Source organism: Hordeum vulgare, chromosome 5H (genome assembly GCF_904849725.1).
Source record: "Hordeum vulgare subsp. vulgare chromosome 5H, MorexV3_pseudomolecules_assembly, whole genome shotgun sequence".
Taxonomy (NCBI): domain Eukaryota; kingdom Viridiplantae; phylum Streptophyta; class Magnoliopsida; order Poales; family Poaceae; genus Hordeum; species Hordeum vulgare.
The window spans coordinates 60,169,146-60,182,192 of record NC_058522.1 but is presented as its reverse complement, the minus strand read 5'-3'; the positions used below and the strand labels follow the sequence as shown (position 1 = coordinate 60,182,192).

The window sequence follows — 13,047 nt, the reverse complement described above, 5'->3', positions numbered from 1 at the left end:
TAGGGGCGCGGGTGTCCCGATCTTTCGATGAGATGGTGACTATCGATTTGGTGGAGACGACTTTGACGATCCGACTACAAACGTGCATGACGTTGCACCTTAGCAATCGCTAAACCAACTCCAAAAGGTTATTGACCACGTCGGAGCACGATAAAGCTGACCACGAAGGTCTCTTCCTGCCAAGCAATCGAAGAACAAGCAAGAATATGATAAAAGCAATCTGAATATTGCAAATATATATGAAGTACTGATAAGGGTGGGGATCCGAAGGCGGTCTTGATCTGGTCGTTGGACACAAACGAAGTACATGAAGTTGCAATGGCTAACTTTTAACCAAACAAATCTCCAGCAAAAAGCTACTAGGTTGATCAATTATATAGGAGCAAGGGGTGGCGGCCAAGAAGGTGGGAGGACGTCCCAAGGCAGCCTAAAACTAACCCTAGGTCCTGCAAGGCCTATGGGCCCAAGTGAAGGTGATGCAACACCTTTGGACTTGTTGTTTGACTCGGATTCTCGTGCAACGTCATACTGTTTGGTCGATATCTCCACGCTCCGGACGAATTTGAAGGTGATCCCAATTGGGCTGGAAAGCACATAAAATCAACTTTGCAGCCCAAAAATAATCACGCAATTCGGAGTTTGGATGAAAAAGTTAAAGGCGTTTTGGTACAGGTATGTTTGTACAGTCTGATTCTGAGTCCAGGACGTGAAAGACTTGGAATCTATCTTCTCTTGGACTAAAAGTGACGTGAGAGAACTTTTTGAACAACAACTAATTATTTCCTTATTTCCTTTAACATGAAAGGACCTCTTGAATAGCACCCAACCATTTCCTCTTCACTTGTCATCACACGTGGTTTATACAAGTGTTCGGTCATTCTACATTTAGGCATAAAATAAAACATGTTAAGTATTTTTATTTCGGATAACATAAATAAATTATTACATGACTTTTATCAGAAATCACCTCAAATAAATACGCATATGCAATAATTGTGATAATATCAAAGGTAGTCATGTCCTCATCATGTTCCTTCCTTTTTCATTAAAGAGCTCATGGAACATACTGTAAACACTTGGCTCATCAACTATTCCGACATGATTAGGAGTATTATCTCTTACGAAAAGCCCTGAACCTGGATACATCGTGCATCTTGTTCGCTAGTTATCAATCTCGTTTTCAGAACCCACGGATGTCCTTTTGGCCCCAACACCTTCGATGAGCCTACCTGCGGCGTTGTGACGGTCATGTTTACGCGGCTGCGGCCCTGCGCTTCCATGCCCGCGACCTGTGTCGCTCATGAATCTGCTGTAAAAGTGTGTTTGCGTTAGAGTAGATGGGTTTGGGCGTTGGAGTTGGGGACTGTGACGAAGGGGGGCGTGGGAAATGCCGGATGCCAACCCTAAATTGAGCTTTATCCGGTAAATGTAGCGGCAGAGGAAAGATATACGGGCCGTTTACAAAATACTACGAGTAAAAAACATTACGCGCCTGGCCTTTTTTTACCGGATCTGTTCGGCCAAAAAATAACAGATCTTGTAAATCCCCCGTTGTTACAAGGGCCGGCAAGGTTTTAGCCGGAGTAGTGTTCACGTCGTGGGCGCCGTCTCTTCTCCTTCTGACGGAGCCCGCCGTCACCAGACGCCCGACCGCCGGCCGACGGCCACCCCTTCCCGGCGTCTCTGCCCTCTGCCCCGCCTCCCTCCTCGCCCACTGCGCCTTCCTTGCCCAACGCACCGCGCCTCCGCCCTCTGCCCTAGCACCGGCGTCGCGCCGTACTGCGGCTGCTCATCGTTGCCGGCCGTGCCTTTTCCCGCGCCTTGTAAGGGGGGCCGGGGCGATGGTCGTCGCAATCCCGCGCCGGGCTTCCTGCGGCCGACGGCGACCGAGCCGGAGCGCCGCGTCAGACGTGATGCCCCACTTTATGCAGTAAGCTCAAATCTGCATTCAAATTGTCAGGTAGCTTCTCGGCGCGCTCACACAGACCCCCAATATAACTTTGCTCCAGTCCAGTGATGATGCATTTTTTTCTTCAAAATGTTAGGTATTCAATAATGCATGTTCTCGCTACCGAAGTATGAGAAAACCACTCAACTGAGAATCATACCCTCTCCGATACATATTAATTGTCGCAGATTTGGTACAAAGTTGTACTAAAGCTGCGACAATTGGTATGGATCGGAGAGGGAGTACTGAAATATGAACAACTTAAGGGAATTCAACTTTATTTTGAATCCCAAGTTCTTGCTTATGGCACTGAATATGTATATAAGCAATCAGCAGTACCATAGTACACATTGGTGATTGTATAGGATTAATAAGTGCAGTTACAATAACCTTCAATATCACTGCAAATAGAAATCTCGTTCATTATAAAGGGTTCTTATACATACTCGCTACTGTTTTTCTCATGCTGAAAGCAGTTGTATGCCAATACTTCTATTTTGACCCCGCCATATCCAACCTGCATTTACTATATGTCTGATTCGTGGGGATCTTCTTCCTGGATTGCTATGCACAACAACTCACTTTAGAAATGAGGTTTACGGACCCCAGTATAGGTTGTTGCCACCCATCATTTCTTTTGCTCTGGCCACAAGAGCAGAGAGTGGTATGCTATGCTCCATCAGTCCTACATCATCCGAGAAATACCTGTAGTTTTCAGCCCTTGAGGGTCTCTGCTCTACCAGTAGGAGTGCTTCCATCATCCGGCATTCGTCAAAACAAATTGTGTAGCTAGGATTGCACTCCATCATGGATACAGCTAATTCAACTATTGCCCTCCTGACTCCGGGGCAGTTAGCAGCAGGCTTCATGTTTGCATTAAGAGAACTGATGAGCCCCTTTATAAATCTCTCCTTAGTTTGGCCACACTCCAGTTCTTGAGCAAACTCTTTAGGAATGACATTGCATATTTGTGAACCAAGGCCAGCAAGGACCTCCAGTTTTGCCCCTTCCGCATCCATAATTCCCTCCAACACCTGTAGTAAAAGTAGATACATCATGTCATTTGTAGGCCATGTTTATTGTAAACATAATTTGAAGAGCTTCAGTTACAGTTGCACCTACTTAGTCATGTGGTAATCCATGAAGTTTCCATATTAAGTTGCATTATACATACAACATTAGTTTTGCATATTAGAAGTCACAGTGCTCAGATTACTCAACTGCGTTAAATAAAATTAGAATGCAATTGGTGCTATAAGAAAACGAACATGCATATGCCTGTTTGTGCAAAACAATGTCTACACTTCTATAGATGTATGTTAGTTTTTCGTAGCAATATATTTGTGGGAATCTAAGGAGAGGTTGCAAAAACATATGTAAATTGTAAGCCAGAATATCGTTTAGGTACCTCTGGCAAGATGTGTGAGAGTTCCTTGAGGTCTGCTTTGCTGAGCATGGATCGAGCATGCGCACACATATTCCGCAACAGGCTTGCTGCTGTGTACCTGTACCTGTCAACATGGATCATAGTTGTGAGTTCCTTGATGAACGCATACCCTGGTTCTGTTGAGATAGCCAAACAGTTACTGGGACTCTCCATTGTTAACATTGCTAGTGCTTGACCGGCGATAATTTGCAGGGACTTGTCTGAATCTGTAAGTGAGGGTGCATCTCGGCTAAGAAATGCATGCACCAGCCCACTAATGATATCTTGGAAGTGGCCAATCTCCTCCCTTGTGTTTCCATCCATGGCAAGGTTTCTAAGGATCTCTGCTGCCAACTCCCTAAGTTCTTTGTTGCTCTCATGGTCGTCGAAGATCTCTGCAAGGTTGCCCAGAAGGAAAGGGTGCTCTGAAATCTCATGTCGCAACTTTACACCAAGCCTCCATTTAGTGCTCGCAAGTCTTCTCAGCACCTTCAAAGATGAGCCTTTCAGCAGCATATGATCTGCCTCATTAATATTTAAAAGGTCTGTTCTGCTGCTTGTAAATTCTGCAATCACTGAGATAAGGCCTGCTCTGCTGATTTCCATGCAATTTTCAGTATCAAAGCCAAGCCTTTCAAGAATTAACATGCCCAGTACAGGGAGGAAATCATGGTCCTTCGGTTGCTTCTCCTCTGGGACAGAACACCATTTTGTAATATACTTCCAAAAGTTTAAAATAGAGGAGTCTTGCTCATCTATTAATTTAGATGGCTCCTCCACGGGAATCAAGCAGTATATTACCATCCGTTTCCAGAACTTAAGTGGAGGATAGTTATGCTCTCTCCTGTAAGCTGGCTGAATTGGGGCGTCTTGTTTCGGCTCTTGGCTATCAATGTCCAGAAGATGATCATTTACTTTCAGTTGGTCAACAGTGTGCAGAAGTGAGGCTATACACTGCATTGCCCCAGGGATAGGGGCAACTCGGAGCTTCACAGCAAGCTCGGCGAGGACCTTTGCAGCAAATGTTCTGATATCTCTGTATCCTTCACCTGTCCAGCCTACCATGTTGAGTAATGAGGTAACTGTCTTGCTGGAACTGGTGAGTTTCGAGATGGTCATAGTCCTGAAGGGCTCCTTTTTCAGAAAACTATCGAGCATCTGAACCCCTTGGAGCTGCGTCTTGGGTCTATCCGATTTCAAAGATTCTATTGCAAATGTGACGATGCTCATATTTTTTGCAGAAAGTATATCCCCTTCCATGTGTTTCTCGAAGGCATATGAATAGTACAAATCGACATGTTCCATTCCCCGCTCACCTCTTAGTCCAGCACCACGGATGAGAGATCTTCGAAGGATGAAGGAGAAGACCTGGAGAATGCATGCCACAATGTAGAGCATCCCTTGTCCAAGCACCATCACGTAGAAGATGATAAGAGATGGTACAAGATTTGTTGTGGTGTCGGGGTTCCTATGAGGATGGGCAATATGGCTGAAGCTTCTTAGTCCAGAAAGACGATCTGCTGCAACCCCAACACGCAGTAGAGATGCTGGAATCTGGAGGTTACCAAACGACACTATCACTAAAGCATATGCTTGGAATATGATCATCACAATTCTGAGACAGCCAGAAGTGAACACCAACATCGTTGCCGCAGCAAACATACACAAGTTCATGATAGTTTTGTGCCAAAATGCCAATTTCCTGCCAATTGCCGAATCTGCCAGCTTGATGATACATGGGAGCCGCAGCCTGCTGATTGTCAGTAGGAACACAATCACACACAACACCAGGTACACTATCCATTTCTGAACTGAGTTTCTGATGGTGAATGGGCTATAATCAAAAACTTGACTACAGCTTTCACAGGCATATGGCACAGAGGGGCCGAGAAATAGAATTGCAACCATAGGACTCCATAGCGATACAGCACGGCGCAGCGGATTGCGTACGTGCAATCTTGGGCATAGAAATTGGCAAGTCGCCAATATGACCACAGGTATAAGAGAAATGTCTGTTGCTTGCCGGTGCCTAGTTGAGATCAACAGGTACATGAAGACATCAGAGAAGCAAACTATCACAACCAGTTCATTCCATGCAAGAGGCTTGAATGCACCTCTCGTACTGAAGAACAAATGGTAATCCAGTCTGTTGCTGCGGCTGCTGCACATCCTGAAGTAAATTTACAAACAAATATTGCATGGTTAAATAAAAAAACCGAAACAGTATATGTAAGAAATAATATCATGCAAAATATAGACATCTTACACTATGAAATTAATGTTAAAAATGAGGCTATCCGGTTTTGAATCATCTATAGCTCTTAATCCATCATCAACCAAGCTCAACATCCCTCCGAACCAAAATAGTGCAGCCACGTGTTTGAGAAAAAAAAAAAACACTGCAGCCCATCCCTTCGTTTCTCGTCATATGCCACTTACACAGTAAGAAATTACTCAGCTATAGTCTATATGTGGACTTGAAGTTGTTGAATGGGTATAGCACAGGCCGGATAAACCCCGCGCCAGGGGGGGGGGGGTGATTTGATGGTCGGTGTGGAACATATGCACTTGCCATCTACTGATTTACTTTGCACCATTCAGTAGTTTCCTGGGGGGATTTAGTGAATTGTCTCATGTGTGCAAGGTTGCTACTACTTGTTTGAACTAGGAAACAAGTCTATTCTGAACTCTTGTGCTTGCTCCATCTTGAACTCTATCCTATGAAAACCGTTTGTGTTAATCCTAGAACTTTTAAGAAACATTAAAAATGAACCGAAACCAGTTTTGAAAAGTTTATACAATGAAAATCACTAATATTTTGGGTATCTCATGCTGCTCCCGTCTGCATACGTGCATCGTTACTTTAGCTGCCTTTTGGGTAGTTTGTCGCTCCAGTTAGTTACCTCTAGCTTTGTAAGCAAAAAGAGATGTGGTTTCTGATATATGATAATCGGAGAGAGCGCTCTCTTTTTCAGAAAAAAAGAACCTGTTCGGGTTCAACTTTCGCAGGGTTCCCACATTGTAGCATCCCCCCTGTTTATGTTTTTTTTAAACTTATACTGAATTTTTCGAAGATGTAAAACCACCCTAAATACACAAGTTAAGGTTTGGAAGATATTTTTGCATTTGAGGTTGTAAAAAAATCTGGAGCAATTTGTGGGTGATGCTATAAAGTAAGCCAAAAATAAATCCATCAGCCAACATGATCATTTCTGTTCTATGCACAAAGTGCAAAAGAGGAATGCATTTCTGATGCAATTTTGTAACATGGCATAGATGGGCATACTTTCCGAATAACTTTTGCAGGTTGTCATTTCATTGTACTCCCTACATCCATGTTCCTTTTTCACGTTTTTTGAAATGCCCAAAATTCAAAATCACGTTCCAATACCGGTCTAGCGTTCATTTCAAACGGCTTTCTGAAAGTTTAATTTAGATTTAATACGATCAATTACATAGTTTGGAGTTCTAGTCAGACCAGATTACATCTTCTTGTCATACCCGCTGGTGAATTTTATCTGGGCTGTGGTGAGAGATGTTTTTTTGGTTGGAACAGAGTTCACTCAGGCTTCGTGGTTGGTTCGATCGAGTAGAATCAGCAAGCTCGCCATCTTTGGTTTAGAGGCTTTGGTTGGTTAGAAATGACATGATCTTTGGAAACAAGTTCATGGGGGCTGCCTCTTCGGAAACAAGTAGTGAGCTGTCCGAAATCGACTCTTCTTTGCAACGCTGGAGCAAGCAAGCGAAGGGGGCAACAAAGAGGTCATGGAGGCTTCCAGGCTCCGACCACTCCGGCAATCTCACTAGCGGTCGTGAGATGGCTGTAAAGATCTTTTCTCAGGCCTGATCTACTTGATTGAGATGCTAACTGTGCTTTCACTGTTTAGTTTCTGCTTATATGTCCCAGTTTTTTTATCCTTGTGTACGACTCTGATTGGGCTTTCTTATTGAAAAACTCTTCGCTTAAAGGTTTGACAAACTGACTCTGATGTTTCATCATCATCAGACATCAGTTGCTGAGAAAACTTTCAACCAAGGACGATTAGTTTCAGCATTAGCATGGTGATATGTTTCAACCAAGGATGAGACCAGAACATTTGTTTGCATTTTACTAACAGAGATATACTAGTACTATTTATTATGACCATCATTTTTTGGTGTTACTAGTTAAATGCCCGTGCATTAACATAGATAAACCATCCTTAAATCTATGTGGTCATATTCGTTCGACCGCATAACTCTCTTCTTCCTAAATTAATAGAAATAGAAAGTCTTTTGCCTTGTTTAAGATAAAATGGCGCTATGTTTAAGTTGTGCCTCAACTACAATCATCATTATGTTCCTCATTTTGGCTTGCTTGAAGTCCCTCCGTCCCCAAATTGAATAAACAGTTTAATACATAATGAAAATATATCTAATGGTCGATATATTGATATTGATTTGGTATTGTTTATCTTCATATTTTTTATATATATGCTTGGTCAAACTTAGAAAACATTGACTTTTTAACTCAATTTATACACCATCTATTTAGGAAGGGAGTACCAAATTATCAACTAGAGTGCTAATGTTTTATGAGTGCAGCGTTTTGGCGCTCGGGCTACAGGTAGCCCGATATCAGAACTGCCCATTCGTCCTTTACGATCTGCGCCAGGTGATATTTTCCTTCTATACTGTGAGAATTACATTGGTTCACAAATGGGCCGCCGTATGGGGCGGGCACGTCAGCGCGCGGTCATACATGTGCCATGGGGAGGGTTGTAGTGTGTGGGATGCGTTTGTTGGCGTTTCATCTGGTGTTTATCCATTGCATTAGTTGCGGAAATTAAAGAAGTGATATATGATAGACTGGTCATCTGTTTTGCGACATTGTGTTTCCCATACCTGATGTGGTAACATGTATTGTCTGTGTGTGCAGGGCAAGGACTGGAAAAAAGGTGCCACTAGCAAGGGAAGGTAATCCAGACAGTGTTTGTGCCCGAGTCCTCCATCCATGCCTATGCAGATAAGATAGAGGTTATTGTGAACCCTGCTATTTGGTACGTCATTTGAATCCCTCCCGGAAGCATACAATTTCTGCAACTTATACTCTTGGGAGATCGGATTTGGGATAAGACATGCAAACAGATGGCTTAGTGTGCAGAGAAAGAAGGGCATGCAGGAGATTGATTGCGGCTGTGCTGTTAGTGATGAATTAGCTTCTGCTTGATGAGTTTATTCCAGAGAGAATTATCTGGCTAGGCATGTCAGTTGTGTGACAAGAGAGAAATGGTGCAGAGTTGAATCCCATGTGGAGTTTGGTGCTGAAGAAGATGAGTTCATTTTGTGAGTGTGGTGATTTTGAACACTCCGGTTTGTTGTGCAGCTACACTACACAAGAAGATATTGCTAATGCTTCATTGTGCTTATGATACTTGTTTGGTTAAGCATGAGAAAAGCCGGTAGACCAACAACAAGCCACGAAAAAACTTCCTTGTGAGCTGCCAATTAGGCAAGCCGTTTTTGTTCAGTTTGCCATGTGCGGCGAGGTGATACTATCCCCCATGAAACTGAGGAAGGCTCCACGTTTTGGTTTGACAGGGCACAGGAACAATAACTTTGGGCAAACCCATGACGACGCCTTGAAAATATCAGACCGCCGTTGCTGGTGATTGAAAACTGTGTCTGTAATGTATACTACGTAGTTTCTAGCTGCAACCGTTTGTTCTTAGTCAATCTACCTCTGTTTGTGTTGTACTCCGTCCGTCCTAAAATTAGTGTCTTTAATTTAGTACAAAGTTTTACCGAGACAGAATGAGTAGAATTTATACTTTACTGTGGAACCATGTTCATCTCCTTTGCTAATGATGATCTGCGTTGTTCAGTCAAAGGAACGTGTGCACTCTTGTTTTGGAGATTCACCGTGGTCATGTGTTGGTAAAATGCAAAATCATCCTGTTGATGTGGATTGTCTAAATGCGTGTGATTGCAAATTCAGATTGTTGCTACTATGTATATGTATTTATGTGTTGTTAGGTTTAAAGTGTTACTCCCTCCGTTTCTAAATATAAGCCTTTTTAGAGATTGACATGAATTACATATATAGATTTATTAAAGACTGTAGATTCATTATTTTTTTCAATATGTAGTTCATATTGAAATATCTGAAAAGGCTTGCATTTGAGAATGGAGGGAGTACTAGTTACTTAAGCGTAACATTGGCTATATTGAAACCTGTGTCTCCAGTCTGTCAAAATATTTTTTGTCTCCTGACGTGTAAGATTATTCGGTTAGAATTTTTGAATGCTTAGCAACATTTGTTTGCCTGGTGTTTGCATCGGATACAGATTCTCTGACATTGGGAGGTCGGTCAGGGGATCTACAGTACCCTGACATTCCTTCGCCAGATTTCCCTACAGCATATGGATTTAGAAACAGTAATTACACACAGATCTAAGAACAGTAGTCGACCTACAGTGATTAAAATATACAAATGCCTAATACGGAGTACTACGCTAGAACAGTTCACGATGTCCTCGGGCCGGCTCAGCTCACTGTCGCCGGAGCTCTAAAACCCATTTTAGAACGTTCCAAAAAAGATTGAGATCCATTTTCGAATGTTCCATCATCGACACATATATAGGAGTAGTATATATGTAATGCAATCGCGGACGTACCTCGTGGCTTCGAGGAAGAAGACGATGGTGGCGGCCCAGAAATCTCCGATGACGCCGATATACGCGTTGCGGACGCATTCGTCCCGGAGCACCGTCGGGTAGCCGCCGAGCAGCACGACGGTGGCCCACGTGAATGCCAGCGTGCCGAGCGCGTGCCCCGCCCGCTCCACCAGCGCCACCAAGCGGACGAAGCGGACGAGCCGCCTGTCCGGCGCCGCGGCCTTGCCGGCGGCGGGAGGCGCGGGCATCTCGACGCGGTGCTCCGCGACGCCGCTCGCCGTCGCGCCACCTCCCGCCATCGTCACCCCGTCGTCGCCGGTCGTCCCCCGCTTCCCCTGTCAGACAGACAGACAGGCACACGATCGATCATTCAATTTCACGGCATGCATCGGCGTCTCTGAGCACGAGAACACGACGGCAGACGGCGAGGACAGAGCAAAGACCGACGCTGGTTACCACGAGGATCTCTGCTGCTCTGCCTGCGTCGCGCCGCGGTGTCCGGGAACGCGCGGCGGCTGCGGAGCGGAATATTTAGGGGCACTGGCATGTCGCCGTGGCGCCGGTGGCTGGTCGTGGCATGCGCGCCGTGCCGAACTCCAATCATGGGCTCCAGGCTGGTGAAAGTCGCAGATTCATCCATGGCCGGACGGTCGCCGTCGCTGTCTGCTGCGAAACGAGCCGCGGCCAAGACGCGCAGGCACGGTAGCTAGTAGCTGCACCGTGGCTCTGGTTTCTTGCCTGGGAAATCTATGGCGCCTATGGTTTTTGCTTGCTCTGTTTCGTACTAGTTGCTTTATCTGCCTAACTGCATACACGAGTGATCTGCTTCAAGAGTATCCGCATCTCGATATCGCTTATGGAGTAGCATCTAACTGCTCTCGTGGTGGGTTGGAACTTGGAAGGGGACCAAACGGTCGACACACGGTGAACTGGAGTGAGGTTTTATTGAAATGATGTTTCAAAATTACGCGAGTGAAGGGTCGGAATAATATTATGAAATATGTTCTTAAGGCCTCGTTCGGCTCTGGTGTATTTGCAGGCTTCAACGGGAATTTTACCGGTCGGTGTAGGAATCCCGAAAATTCCTAGCAGGCCCATTCGGTACCACGGTATTGGACCGGCCCATCCCGAAAATTACACCCCAAACCCTCCAGTATTCGTGTGAGAGGAGACGCGACCTAACCCTCGTGAAATTTCTCCCCCGGCTGTGACGGCGCCGCCTCCTCCGCCCTCCTCCCTCCCGTAGTTCGCCGTCGGGATCCAAGCCGAGCCAGATGCTGCCTCAGATCCCGAGGCCTCTTGGCTCTTGACGTCGTCGTTGCCGCTGCCGCTGCCGTCCGCGCCGAGGCCTCTTGGTTCTTGGCCTCCGTTGCCGCTGCCGTCCGCGCTCCGACGGCAGATCCTTCCGAAAACGTGTCATTTTCGCCGGTATGGATTGGTTTCACCTCACCCCTCCCCTCCCCTCGGTGCTCCTATGATTCTTTGACAGCCGGCAGATGCTCTGATTTCACTTAAATCAGGTTCTTGCATTTAAATCAGGTTTTGCCTTCGGTTAGTAGTAGAAGCTTTGGGGTGGAGCTTCTAGTTAAGATGCACTTACCGGCAGCAGCTGTGGAATCGAACTTTTGATTGCGGGTTGTGGGTACAGGGATGCAGCGGGTTGGGGTGCAGCTTCTAGTTAAGATTCAGAGGTCTGTATGTAAAGGGGCAAAGCAGAATGGTAAGATTCTAGTTAAGATTCAGAGGCTTAAAGTGGAAGGTGGTTCTGTAAAAGAAAACTTATTAATTGATTCTAGTTAGAACCTGTCTGATTAATGAACCGATGTTACACACTATCTGTAAAAGAAAACTGAAACTAAGCTCTACTACTACACAGTTTCTGAATTTAATCAGCTAGCTAGCTGGCTAGTGTCTTCCGTGTCTGTTGTGGGAAGCTTCTCGTGCTGCCCTCCCCATAATCTCACCCTCTCCAGCGCCCTCGATGCCTGAAACCAAATCAGGACACGCATTTTTACAAAGCTTCCATTGATTAGAACAAATTTCGACTAAAAATCATCAAATTACCTCGGCCTTCCAGTCGGTCTTGAAGACCATGTACATGAGGATCCCCGTCTGCAACGCCGTCCCGCACAGCATCCCCGCCCAAATCCCCTGTGAAATCAGAAAAAGATCGATCAATCGACATTGCTTCGCAAGCAGTGTGATCATGGCAGATGCTGCCTGGAACGACTGATCGGCGGTGGTGGTTCTAGTTAAGATTCTAGTTCATTAACCAGCTTCTAGTTAAAGTGGAAGGTGGTTCTGTACCTCTTGCTCTGTAGATATCGTCAAGTGCTAATGCTGTTATAATTATATGGATCGTGTTGCTAGTTGGAATTTGTTTTGTGAATTTGTTCTTTTAATCGGAGAAGATGCTATATATTTACATGTCGACACATGCTTTCTCAATTATGTTGCTGTTTTTTTTATACCTTAGACCAACAGTTTTGTTTCTTTATAGGTACCCGAGCCTTGGTTTATAGTGGGAGTGGACGAGCCGCCACCTTCGTGGGATCCCGTTAAGACGCCAAAGTTTGGTATGCCTTGTATTTACTAGGGCTTGTTAGCTCTCTAATTCTTGTTAGCTTTCTAATTCTTGTCATTGTTTCTTGATTGCTTCGGTATTAGTTTTGAAATGAAGTCACGGGGTCTAGATCATATTAGGAAGAGAAGAGAGGAAGATGATGATGAGATGGTCCTTTTCATCCTTCCATTATTGCACTCGTACTTAATGGACACTAGAGGACGGGGTGAGAAAAAACAAAGGCATAGCTCGATCCTTTATGGCAAGCAACGTGTTGACGAACTTCTTGAAGGACATGTGAAGAATTGCTTGGTAGCTTTTAGGATGGAACCATACATCTTTAAGTCTTTAGCATCATATCTTAGAAGGAAAGAATTGATAAAAGACACAAGACTCAAGGTGGAGGAGAAGTTAGCATTCTTCCTGTACATGTTGTCACATAATTCATCATATG

General features: G+C 44.8%; 1 protein-coding gene and 1 long non-coding RNA gene across 3 annotated transcripts; one reads left to right on the top strand and one right to left on the bottom strand.

Annotated features, from left to right (window-relative positions):
* Nucleotides 1-1,970: 1,970 nt before the first annotated feature.
* On the bottom strand, nt 1,971-10,180 carry LOC123397965. Its single transcript, XM_045092474.1, has 3 exons — nt 10,031-10,180; nt 3,357-5,544; nt 1,971-2,982 (listed from the first exon to the last, which is right to left on the bottom strand). Exons 2-3 carry the CDS (start codon nt 5,541-5,543, stop codon nt 2,545-2,547), a joined length of 2,625 nt encoding a protein of 874 aa, XP_044948409.1. The 5' UTR covers nt 5,544; nt 10,031-10,180; the 3' UTR covers nt 1,971-2,544.
* LOC123397966 lies at nt 5,073-9,243 on the top strand. 2 transcript variants are annotated; one of them, XR_006610054.1, is made up of 3 exons: nt 5,073-5,165; nt 5,233-8,028; nt 8,293-9,243. It is a non-coding gene; the product is annotated as an uncharacterized LOC123397966 (long non-coding RNA). The 2 variants fall into 2 exon arrangements; XR_006610053.1 differs by having other exon boundaries at nt 5,074-5,165; nt 5,242-8,028.
* Nucleotides 10,181-13,047: the final 2,867 nt, after the last annotated feature.

Excerpts from the sequence above, each read along its gene's own strand:
- LOC123397965 (XM_045092474.1), bottom strand. The coding sequence starts at position 5,543 with ATGTGCAGCAGCCGCAGCAACAGACTGGATTACCATTTGTTCTTCAGT. Across the intron at positions 2,983-3,356 it reads TCTCACACATCTTGCCAGAG|GTGTTGGAGGGAATTATGGA; the intron begins GTACCTAAACGA and ends CTTTTACTACAG.